The sequence below is a fragment of the Aspergillus pseudotamarii genome (genome assembly GCF_009193445.1).
Source record: "Aspergillus pseudotamarii strain CBS 117625 unplaced genomic scaffold BDV38scaffold_5, whole genome shotgun sequence".
NCBI lineage: Eukaryota > Fungi > Ascomycota > Eurotiomycetes > Eurotiales > Aspergillaceae > Aspergillus > Aspergillus pseudotamarii.
In genome coordinates, this window is record NW_022475019.1 from 143,751 (window position 1) to 158,884 (window position 15,134).

General features: G+C 47.8%; 7 protein-coding genes across 7 annotated transcripts; 2 read left to right on the top strand and 5 right to left on the bottom strand.

Annotated features, from left to right (window-relative positions):
• Window positions 1-1,254: 1,254 nt before the first annotated feature.
• BDV38DRAFT_278282 (uncharacterized protein) lies at window positions 1,255-1,881 on the bottom strand (the record flags this gene model as incomplete). The annotated part of the gene is made up of 2 exons (XM_032058680.1): window positions 1,255-1,638; window positions 1,789-1,881. The coding sequence occupies 2 exons, from the start codon at window positions 1,879-1,881 to the stop codon at window positions 1,255-1,257; spliced, it is 477 nt and encodes a 158-aa protein (XP_031918165.1).
• Window positions 1,882-2,174: 293 nt separating this feature from the next.
• On the top strand, window positions 2,175-3,245 carry his3 (imidazoleglycerol-phosphate dehydratase HIS3). Its single transcript, XM_032051610.1, has 2 exons — window positions 2,175-2,652; window positions 2,709-3,245. Exons 1-2 carry the CDS (start codon window positions 2,334-2,336, stop codon window positions 3,122-3,124), a joined length of 735 nt encoding a protein of 244 aa, XP_031918166.1. The 5' UTR covers window positions 2,175-2,333; the 3' UTR covers window positions 3,125-3,245.
• Window positions 3,246-3,285: 40 nt separating this feature from the next.
• Window positions 3,286-4,330, bottom strand: BDV38DRAFT_150216 (uncharacterized protein). Its single transcript, XM_032051611.1, has 2 exons — window positions 3,805-4,330; window positions 3,286-3,736 (listed from the first exon to the last, which is right to left on the bottom strand). The coding sequence occupies exons 1-2, from the start codon at window positions 4,157-4,159 to the stop codon at window positions 3,438-3,440; spliced, it is 654 nt and encodes a 217-aa protein (XP_031918167.1). The 5' UTR covers window positions 4,160-4,330; the 3' UTR covers window positions 3,286-3,437.
• Window positions 4,331-5,397: 1,067 nt separating this feature from the next.
• On the bottom strand, window positions 5,398-6,981 carry BDV38DRAFT_150221 (nucleotide-diphospho-sugar transferase). The gene is made up of 3 exons (XM_032051612.1): window positions 6,482-6,981; window positions 6,264-6,419; window positions 5,398-6,193 (listed from the first exon to the last, which is right to left on the bottom strand). The coding sequence occupies exons 1-3, from the start codon at window positions 6,758-6,760 to the stop codon at window positions 5,552-5,554; spliced, it is 1,077 nt and encodes a 358-aa protein (XP_031918168.1). The 5' UTR covers window positions 6,761-6,981; the 3' UTR covers window positions 5,398-5,551.
• A 4,542-nt stretch (window positions 6,982-11,523) lies between these two features.
• derA (putative ER-associated proteolytic system protein Der1) lies at window positions 11,524-12,881 on the bottom strand. The gene is made up of 2 exons (XM_032051613.1): window positions 12,489-12,881; window positions 11,524-12,418 (listed from the first exon to the last, which is right to left on the bottom strand). Exons 1-2 carry the CDS (start codon window positions 12,675-12,677, stop codon window positions 11,870-11,872), a joined length of 738 nt encoding a protein of 245 aa, XP_031918169.1. The 5' UTR covers window positions 12,678-12,881; the 3' UTR covers window positions 11,524-11,869.
• A 21-nt stretch (window positions 12,882-12,902) lies between these two features.
• On the top strand, window positions 12,903-14,495 carry BDV38DRAFT_235854 (histone H3 family protein). Its single transcript, XM_032053378.1, has 2 exons — window positions 12,903-13,546; window positions 13,625-14,495. The coding sequence occupies exons 1-2, from the start codon at window positions 13,345-13,347 to the stop codon at window positions 13,969-13,971; spliced, it is 549 nt and encodes a 182-aa protein (XP_031918170.1). The 5' UTR covers window positions 12,903-13,344; the 3' UTR covers window positions 13,972-14,495.
• A 219-nt stretch (window positions 14,496-14,714) lies between these two features.
• On the bottom strand, window positions 14,715-15,056 carry BDV38DRAFT_235855 (uncharacterized protein). Its single transcript, XM_032053379.1, has one exon. The coding sequence runs from the start codon at window positions 15,036-15,038 to the stop codon at window positions 14,880-14,882; it is 159 nt and encodes a 52-aa protein (XP_031918171.1). The 5' UTR covers window positions 15,039-15,056; the 3' UTR covers window positions 14,715-14,879.
• Window positions 15,057-15,134: the final 78 nt, after the last annotated feature.

Sequence of the window (15,134 nt, forward strand, 5' to 3'; positions counted from 1 at the left end):
CTCCCTCCCCATACAGACAGCTCAATCCCCAATTAAATTCAAGGATCATCAGGTAATAGAACAACTTCAACGACCTCTCCGTATGATACATTCATTTAAACGGTGAGCGACGACAATCAGCCCATGAACGGTGCAGCTGTCATTCTCTATCGACATAGGAACTCATGCAAGAGGTTTCCAATTCCAATCATTATGTTTAAAGCCATCATCGGGTCATTCTAGACCCTAGTAGGTCACCACCTTCACAGATGGACAGATGCCATCCTGGATCTAGGTACATAATAAGTACGGAGTGTTCCGTACTATATCTTAATCTCCTGCCCTTATAGACCACCTAACCCTTCCTATCTATTTTTAATTACTTGATTCTCCCCCATTTATCTGATTCTGGGTCGTTCTTCTGTTTCAGCGCGCCCCAGATATGGAGCCTTCCAGGCGATCCTCCTCCGCCTTGAGACGTCTTCGAGAAGCCGATCCCCAGCGCGTCACGACGAGCCGGCGCTGAAGCCTTCGCGACTAAGGCTCCACTCGCCCCAGTTGCCTGCATTGTTCTCGACTCCTCCGCCAAGTGAGGCTGCAGTTGTCCTAGTACCTATGTATGTTCTTACGGTACTCCGTACGTACATACCACGGAGCGGGGAGAGGGTGGTTTTCCTAGTGCGACGGTCGTTCAAATTTCGGTCTTTCTACGTATCTATGCCCTGACACTTATTTTGCCTCTGAACTTTTCCTGGCACCCCCACTTTAATTCCTTCAATCGAGGTCAGCTTCTGGTTCACAGTGGGTACAGAAAAGTCAAAGCTATACGTTCCGTCCAATAATGCATACAATTACTTAGTCTCTTGGCGATCCGGATGGATGCTCATCAAACTCGCTCTCGGGAGACGAGTTCGATTCGGCAGTCTACACTTCGGAAGATCCTCTTGTCTCGACTCCACCGCGGCTTCTCGCGTGTTCTTGTAGCAGGTCGTCCACGCAAATGAGTGTCATTTGTGTGACTGTGTCACCAACGTCCCAGATCACGGTCCTGCATGATGATCTACAGCCGAGTCGCAACACTGGTGCCCGGAGCTTCGTGAACGATCGGGGCCTGTAGAGAAAGAAGAAGAAGTCCAACTCCATACAATATCCGCCAGAACCCTAGACGTCCTCTGTATAAGCTTAACAATGAGACCGACTCCCAAGTCAGCCTAGATGATCTCAGGGGACTAGATCCCTTTTCCTTCCTGTCTGTCAAAAGAAAGCGCACCGTCATTATTCTGCATATCTCGCCGCTCTCTGGGCCTCCAATCGTTCCGCCCGCTTGGTTTTCCTGATGAGGTCGATATAGTCATTCACTCTCCGCTCAGCCCAGATACAACCTCCTAGAGTCATAGCTGCGATCTGGAGAAAAACTTTGTACTGGGGTGTTAGACCCCGATAGATCCGGGAAGCTGGAGATAGCCATTCCGAGAAACCTTCCAGAGGACGATAGAATAGCCTGGACCGGAGGTACTCTTTCGAGAGGAGCGACGATCCTGGTCGGGGCGAGGATTGCGCCTGAGGCTGTGACGGTGCAGGTGGCGTTGCGGAGGGAGAGAATTTGAAAGGATGAGGAAGGATCATGATCATATGCGCTAGGATAGAGACGGAGCCAAACTGCGCGATAGTCCGTTAGTGATTTGCATTACAACCTAGATCCGAGAGATGGATGTCGCAGGACGACCACGGTAGTAGATATCCAAGCTCTGAGAGCGAACAGATCCTGCGGGAAAGAGACTAAGATGTAAATCATGATCTAGCACGTACTCGAAACGCTCCTGTCAGAAATCCTCGAACAGCTTCCGAGGTGATTTCCTCAGGGGGTTCAACATCTTTTCTATGAGTTGACGGCGGCGGCATATTTAACACAAAGTTTGTGGGCAATAAGTCACTAGTAGAGGAGATTAGTGTAGAATTTGGCAATCGTCCACGGTTGTGAGGATTCTGGTTTTTGTGTTGGGGATCGGACGATACGGATGATAGAGAGCATATGCTCCGCGGAATGACGCAGATGGAACCCTCCCCTTCTCCGGATGAAGTGTTCTTCCGAGTCCCCTCGAAATACTCCTCGTAATACGAATACTATACATCGGATTTACTCCGCCCCAAGGAGAAAAATTCCCCATTCGGTAAAACGAAGTAATTGAACTGAGGAAAAGAAAAGCGCAGCGCCGAATCACGGGCTCATTATTATTCATTGTTTTCTTCAGTCTAGACACAAGATTAGAAAAAGATCATATCATTCGAATCCTTGCTCGAACCCTCGATCTAACACTTTTGAACATATCATCCTTCATCAGCACCCCTTCACAATGCCCCTCCCTCAGCGTACAGCGTCCCTCACTAGAATCACCAATGAGACGAAGATTCAAATCTCACTGTCCTTGGATGGAGGCGTCCTCCCTCCCTATGAGCCTACCGAACACTTCCCCGCTCCTGAGGACCCCAAGGAGGCCGAAGCTGCGAAGCAAGGAATTGTCCCTCCCAAAGATGCCCACCATGCGACACAGTTCACCGCAACACAGCAGATCACCGTGAGCACGGGTATTGGCTTCCTCGACCATATGCTGCACGCTCTCGCGAAGCATTCAGGAATGAGTTTGGCCATTAGAGCCAAGGGAGACCTGTACAGTATGTATCGGAACTATTACATGACTATGGTAGTACGGTGACTCATGAATCGATAGTTGATGATCACCACACCACCGAAGACACCTTCCTTGCTCTCGGAGCGGCCTTCACCAAGGCCCTGGGTGCCCGCCAATCTATTGCCCGCTTCGGTCGCGGCGATGCACCTCTCGACGAGGCTCTTTCGTGGGCTGTCATTGATATCTCTAGCCGCCCCTGGGCCGTGATCAACCTTGGTTTTCGTCGTGAAAAAATCGGCGACCTTAGCACGGAGATGATCACACACGGTTTGCAGAGCTTTGCTCAGGAAGCGGGAGTGACTCTTCATGTGTGCTGCACCTACGGTGACAATGATCACCATCGCGCGGAGAGTGCATTCAAAGCCTTGGCTGTGGCTATTCGCACAGCTTGCACCAGGAGGGTGGCCGGTGAAGTCGGTGCAGGAGATATTGTCAGTACCAAGGGTGTGCTGTAAACTATACTAGAAGTTCTTGAGTTCTGGTGGCCGGAGCCAAGTGCTCCAATGTCCCATACGGACAAAAGGAGGGCAAATTTTTTTACAAGATGCCATTGCTTTTCAATATTCAAGAGACGAAGTCATGATGGTGCAAACGTTAAGGGAAAAAAAAACTAGAATCAATTGACGATCATGAATAATGACTCCTATCAAGTAACAACCATGGGCGAAAGAAAAGCATGACGATTGGAAGTGTGGGATGGCTATGAGTACAGAAACGTCCAAATCCACTGTCCAGCAGTGCAGTATTCAGAATCCCGATCAATCGAACTCAAGAGGACTGGACACCCAGCGCTTTCACTGCTTTCTGCCAGTATTCTTTCCGCTTATCAGTAACCTGAGTCTGCACACACTCGGTGATATAGCGCTCCCAACCCGCCTCTGAGCCGGCATGCAACGCACTGCGCACATCTGCCGTGCATTGCGTGGTCAGGAACCAGGCTCCAGAGCCAAAATCCCACTCCGGATTGTCAACCAACTTGTCAAGGGTTTGAGCCGCATCGGTGGAAACTGCCACATTAAGTGACTCTGCATATTTGGAGTTGAAAGCCGGTGATTGCATGTTCCGAGCTAACCGTTGAGTCCCATGTCAGTTACTTCTCCCATCTCTCCACGGGAACTGGCTGGGGGTTACCTACTTCCTTGTCCTGGTACGCCAGGACTCTTGTTCCTATTATATAGGAATTCTACGCTCTCCAAAGCCATCAAACTAATCACGGCCGCCTGCTCAGCAGGGCTTGTGACCTGGTACTTGTCAAACGACTTGGCAATATTCGTGGCCACTTGTTCCGCATCGGCGCACTCAGTAGGAGCATTCTTATCAGCGCGATTTGCGCAGGATTGCGCGGAACTTGGTGCAATGGCTATGATTTGCTGGGCCGTGATGTTAGTGCCCTCCGAATGGACATCTCGTCCTGTAATTAGGACTGGCACTGCACTAGCCAGCACAGGCAAGAGGAGATACAGTGTATTGGCAAAAAAAACTGGCTTCATGATGACGGCTCTCACTGAGTGATGCGAGTTCAACCAATGTGGATACAAGAAAGACAGACGGTGTCAAAATATTCAATTATTGGTTATTTAGATATCGTGAACCTGCACCGATATCATACACACGCACAGAAAACGGAAAGAAAAAGAATAAAAGAATAAAAGATTGCTTTCAAACTCAGGAAACGAAAAGGAGATAGGTATAAGCTGAAGAAGAAGAAGAAGAAGAAAAAGAAGGTAGAGAATGACTGGAATCTAGGAAGCTTTTATAGCACTACTAGTACTTGGACATACCTGACGGTGGAGGGGCAACATACCGAAGGATTCTCACACCAGTCCAGTGGCATGGCAGGAATGTCGATGCCTCAAGTGGAAAGTCCCGTTCGTTGCATGGGCCTTGAATGCAGAGGCACACCGAAAGTCGGCGGCGATTGGCAGATCAAATTCCCAGCTGAAACACACGTCTCAAAGCTTCTCTGTCTTAGCTCAGGAGTTCCTGACCAAAGAGAGCGCGAGAAACAATGGGGCTCTTTCGGGGTCCCTCCTGCAGGACTCCATACGAGTACGACTACTACTAGTAACTAGAACTAAATACTACTTAGTCCGTATTTCGTACTCCGAACTACGGGGTACGTTGATGTAAGTATTCCTTCTACTAACCCTAACTCGAATAACTACCTGTATTGTCCTTCTGTATAGTTATAACTTATTGAACTAAATACTTATTCACCATTGTCTATAATTGTTGGCCAAAGGAACCATGCAACAAAGGATCTTTTCTTCTTTCAGGTTGCCACACGCCCATCAATTATTATTTTATGTCAGTAAATCCAGCTAGCTCCAGGCGTCAGGAACTGGATGACTGGCATGTATCCGTCTACCCATATTGAACGCGGAGAAGGAAAAAAAAAGGTCTATGTGTAAGGGACAAGGGCATATAAAAAGGGTAAGAAAGAGAGAAAATGAAAAAGAAAAGAAAAAAGAATATATGGTAAACAGACAAGTCAGAAACGAAAGGGGCAGAAACCAAGTTTTCAAGGTTGTAAATCAAAACATCGATACAGAATGATACAAGGGTAAGCGACATCGTAGATTGCCTCTCGGGTGCAAATCTCACTCATCTGGCCAAATCATGTACAAGCCACCGAAAAAAAGGGAGAAGGCATAAAAAAAATGCAAAAGGAACCAGTGGCTCAAAGCGCTCCGGTCAAACCCCATCCCAAAACTCCATACATGCACTCCGGACAAAACTCAAAAAATGCGAAAAAATAGTAGAGTGGGGGCGGTACCCCACATGGTAACGCTCGACAGGGACGTTGAGTGTACAGTATAAGTCGTTTCAAGGTGTTTCAATGTGGACAACGCAAATATAAACGCAGATATAAATGGACACGCTCAATCACGACGACTGTAGAGCTCGTATGAGGTTTCAGTGATAGGTCCTGTTTCTTCGTCCTCTTTAAAAGAGACACGGCGCAGCAATGTAGGGGTTGGGCGCCGTGGTCTGCGAGTAGGGGATAGACCGGAAACAGAGATGAATGTTGGAACCTTAGTGTACCGATAACGGTACTTCGAGCCCAACAGAATCAGTCGACCATAAACCCACCACAGGCAGAAGCCAACGGACCCTACCAAGATAAAGCCGCACACGGTGAGGAACATCCAATGTTGCCCCATCCAGAAAATCAACCGTGCGTCTTTACCATGCCAGCTATTGCCGACGTGGTGGGTGAAAAAGCTCCATGAATACTTGTTGTACTCATCCTGCATCAGAATCCGAACCCGCGACGATTCACCCATAGCCTCCTGCATATATTCCTTCCAGATCACCGAAAGGAACAAAGGTCCGGTGGAGTACATCACCGTGATGTATGGAAGCAACCAGCTACGGTCATATGACTGTAAAAGTTCGATCACTCGAAGGAAGAACGGGTGCTGCGGAACAGATCCCATCGCATCATTGGAGATGCCTGTCGGAGCGGTGCGACGTACCCAAGCTGGGTAAGAGAGGAGGGGGTCTAAACGACGGTTGCAGCCCTAACGTACTTCAATTAGCACAGTATTTCTTTTGTCATGTCACTTAAGCGCTCTGTTGTGGTGAACATACGTCATCAAGGTCAATGTATGTGCCGCCATAATGGGCCAGGACAAAGTATCGGATTGAGTCTGCTCGCTGGATAGGATACTTGTAACCATCAAAGGTAGCAAGGAACCATGGGTATTCATGTGCGATGAATTCGCGCGCCTTCTCGTTCGTCCAAAGCTAAGGAGAAGAGCGTCTTAGCATGCGCCATTGCTCGGTATAACAAGGGGGATTGCACTTACAATATACTCATAGTCAGGATGCAAGTCAATGCAACTTTGTTGCGCCTCCCTCCACACTTCGGGAATTGTCTCGTTCTTGTAGGTTTGGTGGATGATCTTAGGGATGATCTGCGGCCGCTGCTCGATCAAACTGGAATTTGGCGAGGGAAGCTCCGCGCGATGGATTGCATCGGCGGAAGCATCTTCCACTAGCAGTGATAGAAGGGTGAAGACACTGCGAACAAGGAAGGATAAAATTAGGAGGTTGACCACGAGGAAGATTAAGACGCCTCTCCGCATGGTGAAAGTAAGAGCCGTTCAATATCACGGCGGCTTCTCAGCTAAAACGGTACAAATAGGTGGCAATGGCCAAATGATCCAAAGCTCTGGTGATAGGTAACCAATTGATATAACCCACAGTCGTAAATTCGTGTCCAACAGCTAGAAAGGAGGTCGAGAGCTCGTAAAGGGATTGAGACAAAGACAAAGCTTGCTCTTGCCCAAACCTGGCAAAACAAGCTGGTACAGCGCGCGGAAAAGAGAACCCTAACAGCAATTACGTCGCAACCATGAGCCTTCCACAAGAGGATTGGGCCCCTGAACGACAATGGCAGTTGAGGGTGATCGTAGAGGTTGAGAAAGCGCAATCAAACCCTTTTTTTTTCTTCTCTCCCGGTTCTGTTAAACTCCCTGGGGTGAAAGAAAAATGCGAGTAACAAAGAAGGATCCGGCCACGAGCCACTCAGTAAAGGAACAATGGTAATTTAAGGAATGAACAAAGTCCTCCAAAGAGTAGTAAGAAAGGGAGGCGGGGGGATTTAGGTATGGGGGCGATGCACAGAGAGAGAGAGAGAGAGAGGCGAATGGTAATTAAAAACGATGTATTGATAGAAAAAAAAAAAAAAAAAAAAAAGGAATGAAGAGGGTTAGTCCTTTTTCTGATTGAAGTAAAAGAATAGTCAGACAAGAAAAGGAACGAACGACGCCCAGCAACGAAGCAGAGACACCAACTAGTAATAATGAGCGGCAGCAGCAGGTGACAGAACGGATAGTTAGTTTGGGGGGGGGAAGGAGAAAGTATGCTTGTGGGCAGTATCTGCTAGGAGCAGGAGACAGTAGGCGGCGGCAAAGCATCAACAACGGTCCATGGTTACTATGGGGGCCACCAGAGCGTCCATCATAGGCTAGGAGATAGTTCAGGATAAGGGGCTCTAGAGTGGAGAGGGAAAGAAAAAAGGACAAGTGGAGACTCACATCCACGACTTGTTTGGGGAAGGTTTAGGTTGGAGCCAAGGCTAAGCCTCCGCCACTTTAAGAGGGCGGCCTCAGGCCCCGTCGCAAGTCTAAAACTACTAGAGGTGTAACTAGATACAGGACTCCGTAAATCAGTCTATTAGCCGAGTTTTATTTATTTGTTTATTTAATTATATATTTTTTCTTGGACACTCGTGAATAACCCCTCCATAAACAAAAAAAAAAAAAACTTTTTCTCTGTCTTTTCCTTTACACAGCTATTCTTCGGGTCAACCATACTAGATTAGCCTAGGTACATACATTATAATGGATCTTTTGGTATGCCATAGTCCTCCTTGCGAGCCTTGGCGAGAATAACCGTAACGGGACTGAGCCATATCAATTTAAAGGCCAACTGGCAGAGCATCCTTCGTAATGTATGCACTATGTACCTGTTTCAGCCAGAGCCACTGCTGATGTCCATTGGGTTAATTAACCTTTTAACTGCTGTGTTCTGAAGAGACTTCCAATCATTGGCAACTTGTCAAGGGTCAGTGTGGCAGTTCCGCTGAGTCGAGGAAAAGATAAGCGTGATTGGCGGTATACGTGTGGGGTCCAAATAGAAAAATCAAAGGAACAAATCAAAATGAACGAGAAGAAACATGGATGACCCCCTTAGCCAAGAAAGGCGATGGTCTGGGTTTTAGCGCTTCGTTTTCTATGCCCGAAAAGGAAGCTTACGCAGGTCACCATTTGTCCCAAAATTCTCCCACTGAGATCTTATGGTCGATTATTTTTGGGACGTGGGTAAGGGATCCATTCATCCAATATCCTCTCTTTCTTTTTCTATTGATCGATAGAATGGCCATGCGCATATACTTCCGTAATGGTGAGGTATGTATTTCCTTTCTATTGTTGTTGCCTGTTTCTTAATCCGAGGAAATGCAAAGGGACGACCATACCGCGGAGAACCTAAACAGTTGAGAAGACTTAATTTTCCCGCGTCAGGTTGATCAGTCTTCCCTTAATATGATCCGTTGGGGATAGTTTACCCTTTGAGTTCCTCTTAACCAATGTAAACTACAATAGCGCCAAATTAATTTTTTGGATTATGGAGTACTCCCTACAGGCTCCTGCTCCTTAAAAAATTGTTTCCCCATTTTAGTAGCTACTGCGAGGTGAGGTCGAGTCAGTCAACAAGGTAACCGTTACTAGCGGAGTGACCATTCGTAATCGTATTTCATCAATGGTTCCATAGGTACTAATTACGGAGTACCCCATCGTTTCTTCTCAACGAGCCCCAGAGAGCAGTCAGGTCATCCTGCAGCGTCCCTATAGTCCCAAAGTTGTATGACACTGCCTCTGCAGCCATGATAGGGTTTACTAAAATTAGGAAAACATACGCGCAGTCAGCCCTGGTTATATAATGGATGTCATTGGAAGTTCAGCAGTGATAACCTGTTCGTCAACAGGAACCTTAAGCCTAGAGACGCGATCCACTTGCCTTTTTTTGCGCGGTAGTTGCCTCAGCCTTCAGGCTCTCAATTACGGCAGATTATGGAAGGTTACCTACCGCCTACTAATACGAGTAGTAGTAAGTGATGTACTCCGTATATTGTACATGTACTCCGTATATAGAATAGGTACAGTGCCTCTGCCTGATTGAAAATTGAACGCTTCCATATCCGACATACATACTTCTTTCTATCTACTCCTATAGTAGCCACTTCACCTCTCCGCAGTACAGTACATTCGATAACAGCGCAAGAATCAATCCCTAGGCAACAACACTTCCTAGCCCAAGACAATTGCGTCAAGGTGGGAATAGCAAAAGCGTCCCATCAACTCAATCTGGTCTCGTTGGTCAAATAGACTGTGGCTCATTACCTTCGACTAGGGGGGATGGTTGGAGAATTTCGCCGATTCGCCGAGACTTTACCCGCCACACATACATGACGAGCGCTTAGGTAGGGATAAAACAAGTGTATGGAAGTACCGCACTGTGCTGTCGGGGGAACCACGAATGATACGCTGGTACGAGTACGAAATCTTCTTGCCCATCTTGCGCCTAATATTTTTTCAGTTCGCTGTTCTTTTCTGGAATGGTTCAGCAGAACGATATCAGATTGATCGGTGGCAGCAAACGCCGATACCGATTGCTCCATAGTTTCCACTCTATATGCGCCAAACCTCTTACGGCCACTGTCTGCTTAGTAGTATCGATGCGTCAAATCTGTTTGACTGACGTTTGACCGTATGCCTCATGCAGTCAGCTCGGTCCATGAAGCAGGGGGTTTGCCTGTCAATAATGCGTTCTATATATGTATGACGGCTACTGCCTGTAGGTTAGTAGTGAGCAGTATGTTAGTGCTTGTTGCTCCACTTAACCATTCCCTTTTCCTTCTCTTCTATTCTATTAGAGATAGAAATATACTGTACGGAGTACCAAGTAGGGTACACCTACTTTTCTTCCTGTCTATTAAAAAAAAAAAAAATTGGGCTCCTTTCTTCTATTCAGTCTCTGCGCTCAGCTAACCATCGGTTCGAAAATAGTCGCCAGAAAGAATTAACGGCGGGCTTTTTGGGGCTTGTGTTGACCCACTTGATCAATTGCGCATGCAGGAGGCGGTGATATCGCCCCCCGGGCGGTCTTCAAATCATACCGAGTTCTCGTTGGTCAAGTGGACCTTTCTAGCGACTGTCAGACGCGTGGACAGAACCATTCAGTCTCCATGGGTCTTTATCTTCTGGAGTGTTTCATTTTTATCTCAAGGAAGAGTTTCCGGCGTCAAGTGGTCTCCAATCCAAGACTTGGGAGCATGAATCTGTGTATTGCCCAAGTACATTGGCAATGATAGTGTCTTGTCGATGGGCAAGAAATCCATACGGATTCCGAACTAAGTTGAATTTCCAACCAACAATCCTGGCACGTGTAACCCCATATCATTGATAACGCCAAGTCGTTGAAAACAGGTACATACCGCCAACAAAAGAGAATAACCCTAACCTTCGGCGCATTTTTACGTTGAGAAATTTGCTCCATCGATTTCATACCAGAAAGATCGCCTCAAAGACTTTCTTGGTTATGTATCATTCTCCTTTTCCGGATACGGATAATCACATATCATTTATCTGTGGTACCTATTCGCGGTACCAATTTCAACCTTCTCCGTAGTTACAGACACACAATGTTACGTGAAAATCTCTCTATAACCACCCCCCACCGCCTCAACCGTAGATGGGTTAAGAAGGCGCAGTTTAGCCAAAAGTCGGCACCCACTCAATTGTCTGGTAGCATCCCGGAGAACAGGAAAACACTAGTATTCTCGCCAATCAACAACCTCCTGATACATCAGCCAAGGAAAGCCACCTGGCAGCAAAATGCCGGGTGGGATGGAGTTTGGGACGGTGGCTGTTCCTCGCCTATCAGTCTTCACATAGAAATTAATGAACGGTTTCGTACGATGGAAAGAGGCAGGAATTGACGTCACTCAGGGCATAAGCATTGGGCCAGTGCGGAGGACCTGATGCGGGGAGGGAAGTCGCAGGGAAAGGCACACGGTTCACGGTTCATGGTTCACACGGAGTTCTATCCATGGCCCTTCAATGCAGGTGGTCCTCAACTTGGCTGACATATCCCCCAACTGTATGAGGAATGGGCTCACCACAGTAATAGCAACGGGGTCACGTTCTCAGTATCATTCATGTGCGTAAGTGACACCAAATCAACTGCGCTTTGATGACGGCTCTATTCTATGAATTACAGATTACATACGAATGAAGATATAATCCCTCAGTACCCCCTAAACCGCTTCAATTACCTCCCCACAAGCGATATCAATGTCCTGGATGGTTGGTGAGATGGTCTCGTTGTAGACCCTATGGCCCGCCTTTAGGAAACCAGTCAGCTGCACATCAATCCCAAGTCGCGCAGTCGACGAAAAAAGGAACAAGAGATGAAGTCGGCTCGAAGCCAGTAGAGGTGTTACAAAACTCCCCAATTTTCACCACTTCAGTTGGGTTGCATTGTGCACCAATGCATGTGACGGGATTGCAAACGGCACCAATTCAATGTATAACCCAAAAATGGTTCCAAAGCTGATCACTGCGCTCCCATCATTGCCGGACGCTATGTATATTTCGTGATCCATTGTTTAAACCAGGGTGTTTTACATCTCATCGGACTTCAGGTGCCGTAGCCGCGGCGAAATTCCGGTTCAGGTTCGTTGTATCGGTTCCCGCGCTGGCCCTAGACTCGAATAACCGGATCCACCATCCTGGAGGGTCCAGGGGACGGTGGCCGCCATGTAGAGACGGATAGACATCATTGAAGAAATACCAGATATGACCGACGACCACCCCACAAATCTCGTCTTTAGGTACAATGCCGTGGACGACCAGGCTGAACGCCATCAACACCCAGGGAAGATACGGCGCTGTGAAAACCAGGATACCGAGGAAGCTGAGACGGGTGTCAGGGTTACGGCGACCCCAAATATACACCAGACTGGAGGAGAGGGCTGTGCCCAGAAATGGAAGCGAGAGGAACGGGGAAAGAAGGAGGAGAGAGGCCATGGCGTAGAAGAGCAACCAAGAGAAACGAGCTGGGGATCGACCGGACGATTCTTCGAGAAGGCGCGAATACCGCTGTAGGAAGAAGACATGGAATAGTAGGTCTAGACTAAGGGGTCCGAAGTAGAGAAAGGTCGTAAGAAGTCGCCAGTACTGAGACACTGTCAGTGTCTTGCGCTCACCTCTTTATATTACCGGCCAAGCTCGCAAGTGATATACATACCTGGGACTTGACATAGACCGCGCGAAAGCTGTAAAATAGCTGAAAGGGGGTCAAGATATGACACTGGACTAGTACAGATGTAGTTATAGTGGCTACTGTCCACCAGCGCGTCACCGGAGGCATTTCATAGAACCATTGTTCGAGGGGAAACTGCCCTGCTTGGCCCCCATTACCCCAGATGGCGGCCATCACGCCGGAGATTATTAGAGTCGCAGGCCGCCAGACTATTGCAGAATGATCACTGAGAGACAATTGTGAGCGGAGTTGAGCAGTAGGCAGGACGATGTGGACAGCGATAGCTATCAAGATGATCAACGGTCGGCTGCGGAACAGACACCGTTATATCCCGGCACTATGCAAGGCGGAGACAAAGAGCTCCAGGTGGCCTTTTCCACTTTAAAGGCGGTGACATCCGTCACTATAAATCACGTGTGTTCCTTGGACGACAGCCGCGCGCTTGGGCGGGGAAAAGACACGCTACGCGTTAATCCGAACGGCTGGGCAAAGCAGCGCATAGGTAACAGAGCCAAAGTCGGCTATCGAGTGCTCCCAACCACCCAATTTCCCTACTTGTGGACCTTTCTGGAGCAGTGAACCCCTCCTAACAAGGCTGGGCCTTTCCACGGCTGTTGTCTCACACAATTGGGTGCTCAGAGGGGTTGCGCCTTAAGCCAAAAGAATTCAAAAGTTCTTGTCCCGAGTTTTAGCATACATTCGGCGCAAAAACAAACAACCTGAAAGGGAGACAGTGTCGCATGGAAATCCGCACCTGTACAGTTGCCCCTCACGTACCAACTGACTCACTTGTACATTTATCAAATAATTCATTTTTAATCGCGCAAGACTTGTCATCACTATGCCACCGAAGACAGGAAAGGGCCGCAAGGTAACCGCTGTGCCGCGAGCAAAGGCGGACGGTGCCGGAAACGAAACCGCAGCTGCAGGCCCATCTAGTGCAGCTGCAAAAGCTTCCCCTTCAACTAGAGGACGCAAGTCCACTGGAGGTGCTAAAGCGGGGAAGCGACCGGCTGGTCCATCAAGAAAATCAAATGTCCAACGTATGTGTATCTATTAACCCTCTTCATCAAGTTGTCATCTCTAAAAACCACGAACCGTTTATGCTGATATACTTCTAGCTGGAGATCCCACCCCTCAGGGCCGCCATCGCCGTTACAAACCGGGTACTGTTGCCCTCAAAGAAATCCGCAAATATCAACGCTCTTATGACCTCCTTATCCGGAAGCTCCCATTCGCAAGACTTGTGCGTGAGGTTGCATTGGACCTACTCCCCGCAGATGTGGGATCCGAGTTGCGCTGGCAGTCGCAAGCCATCATGGCGCTGCAAGAGGCCGCGGAGGCCTTCCTTGTTCATCTATTCGAAGATACCAACTTATGTGCTCTACACGCAAAGCGAGTGACTATCATGCAGAAGGATATTCAACTTGCTCGGAGAATCCGTGGCGCTTGGGGTGGATTAGGCTGAACGCGCATTTGGCCTTGAGACGCAGTTAAGAGAAACAAGCATCCGGTGGAGAACGCACCTGGAGAGTTTGAATCTCGATCACTATAATTCCGTTGTTGTCTGGTTTTCTACAATCTTGGCATCCTCTATTATATCTGACGGCAATTTCCCTCCGAATCTTGCTAGTTGGTGTATAGGTTGCAGGCGTATGGTCGGTTATGGAGTTATGTCCAGAGCAGGTCTTCTGATTCGGTTTGTGTTGGGACCACCATTGTGATTTATTGTCCATGCCAAGGCTGCAGGATCTGTCAGTGTGATGTGATCCGTGTATAATAGAACATGGGTGTCTGCTGAGAGGATCCCTTCTCGTCTTTTGAGAAGGGTTTTAGGAGAAGTTGTATACTTCCCGGAAACTCATCATCGCATACCTGAACAAAGGAATTCTAATTTTATTGATACGAACCCTAGCAGAACGTTCATGTACATCTCGTAGGTAGTCTACGTAGTGCCCAGTCGGGTACTGATTACTAACCAGCAGGTTCAGGCCAAGGCATCAAGATAAGATACTTTCGGGGCGCATTGGATTGCTATGCGGTATAAAAGTCAATCAGTGCCAGTCAAACCCTGACTACTTACTTACTAGATCAATGCAGAGGAACAACGGAAAATATGCCAGGATTTCCTAAGTTGAGTGTTCTACAAGGACTGACACCCTTAGAAAGGAGATAGCACTCAAAAATGAAACGGCAGAGAAAGGATATAAACCACACCCCTCCCTCATACCAGAGGGCATATTCACAGTGGGCGGAGAAATAAGTTGCATGTATTTTATAACCGATGTGGTAATAGTCTTGGTTATCATAACCCAGGCGCCGGTATGCGGGCCTTTGCAATCGCATCAAGATTTGGATTCAGAACTGCGTGTTTCTTTACACCTGACAAATAACAGTTAATAGGCGTAGACCATATGATTTCACATCAGTACCACTGATTCTAAACCTACGGCGATTGAAATACAAAGGTGGTTCCTCCTCGACAGGAGTATCCAGCTCATAAAGGTTAACGCGGATTGAGTCAAAACTTTCCATAGCTACACAGTCGGTAATTCTGGCAGCTGGTCTCAATTGGCTCGGCTTCTTTGATCTCATCTCCCTAGAAGTCCATTAGTAGTTGCTACATGAGCA

Bases quoted from the DNA above. Each gene is read 5' to 3' on its own strand.
- his3 (XM_032051610.1), top strand. From the start codon at position 2,334: ATGCCCCTCCCTCAGCGTACAGCGTCCCTCACTAGAATCACCAATGAG. The intron at 2,653-2,708 runs GTATGTATCGGA...ATGAATCGATAG, and splicing joins AGCCAAGGGAGACCTGTACA to TTGATGATCACCACACCACC.
- BDV38DRAFT_235855 (XM_032053379.1), bottom strand. From the start codon at position 15,038: ATGGAAAGTTTTGACTCAATCCGCGTTAACCTTTATGAGCTGGATACT.
- BDV38DRAFT_235854 (XM_032053378.1), top strand. From the start codon at position 13,345: ATGCCACCGAAGACAGGAAAGGGCCGCAAGGTAACCGCTGTGCCGCGA. The intron at 13,547-13,624 runs GTATGTGTATCT...ATATACTTCTAG, and splicing joins AAGAAAATCAAATGTCCAAC to CTGGAGATCCCACCCCTCAG.
- derA (XM_032051613.1), bottom strand. From the start codon at position 12,677: ATGGCCGCCATCTGGGGTAATGGGGGCCAAGCAGGGCAGTTTCCCCTC. The intron at 12,419-12,488 runs GTATGTATATCA...ACAGTGTCTCAG, and splicing joins CGGTCTATGTCAAGTCCCAG to TACTGGCGACTTCTTACGAC.
- BDV38DRAFT_150221 (XM_032051612.1), bottom strand. From the start codon at position 6,760: ATGCGGAGAGGCGTCTTAATCTTCCTCGTGGTCAACCTCCTAATTTTA. The intron at 6,420-6,481 runs GTAAGTGCAATC...TCTTCTCCTTAG, and splicing joins ATCCTGACTATGAGTATATT to CTTTGGACGAACGAGAAGGC. The intron at 6,194-6,263 runs GTATGTTCACCA...GAAGTACGTTAG, and splicing joins CATACATTGACCTTGATGAC to GGCTGCAACCGTCGTTTAGA.
- BDV38DRAFT_150216 (XM_032051611.1), bottom strand. From the start codon at position 4,159: ATGAAGCCAGTTTTTTTTGCCAATACACTGTATCTCCTCTTGCCTGTG. The intron at 3,737-3,804 runs GTAGGTAACCCC...CTCAACGGTTAG, and splicing joins TGGCGTACCAGGACAAGGAA to CTCGGAACATGCAATCACCG.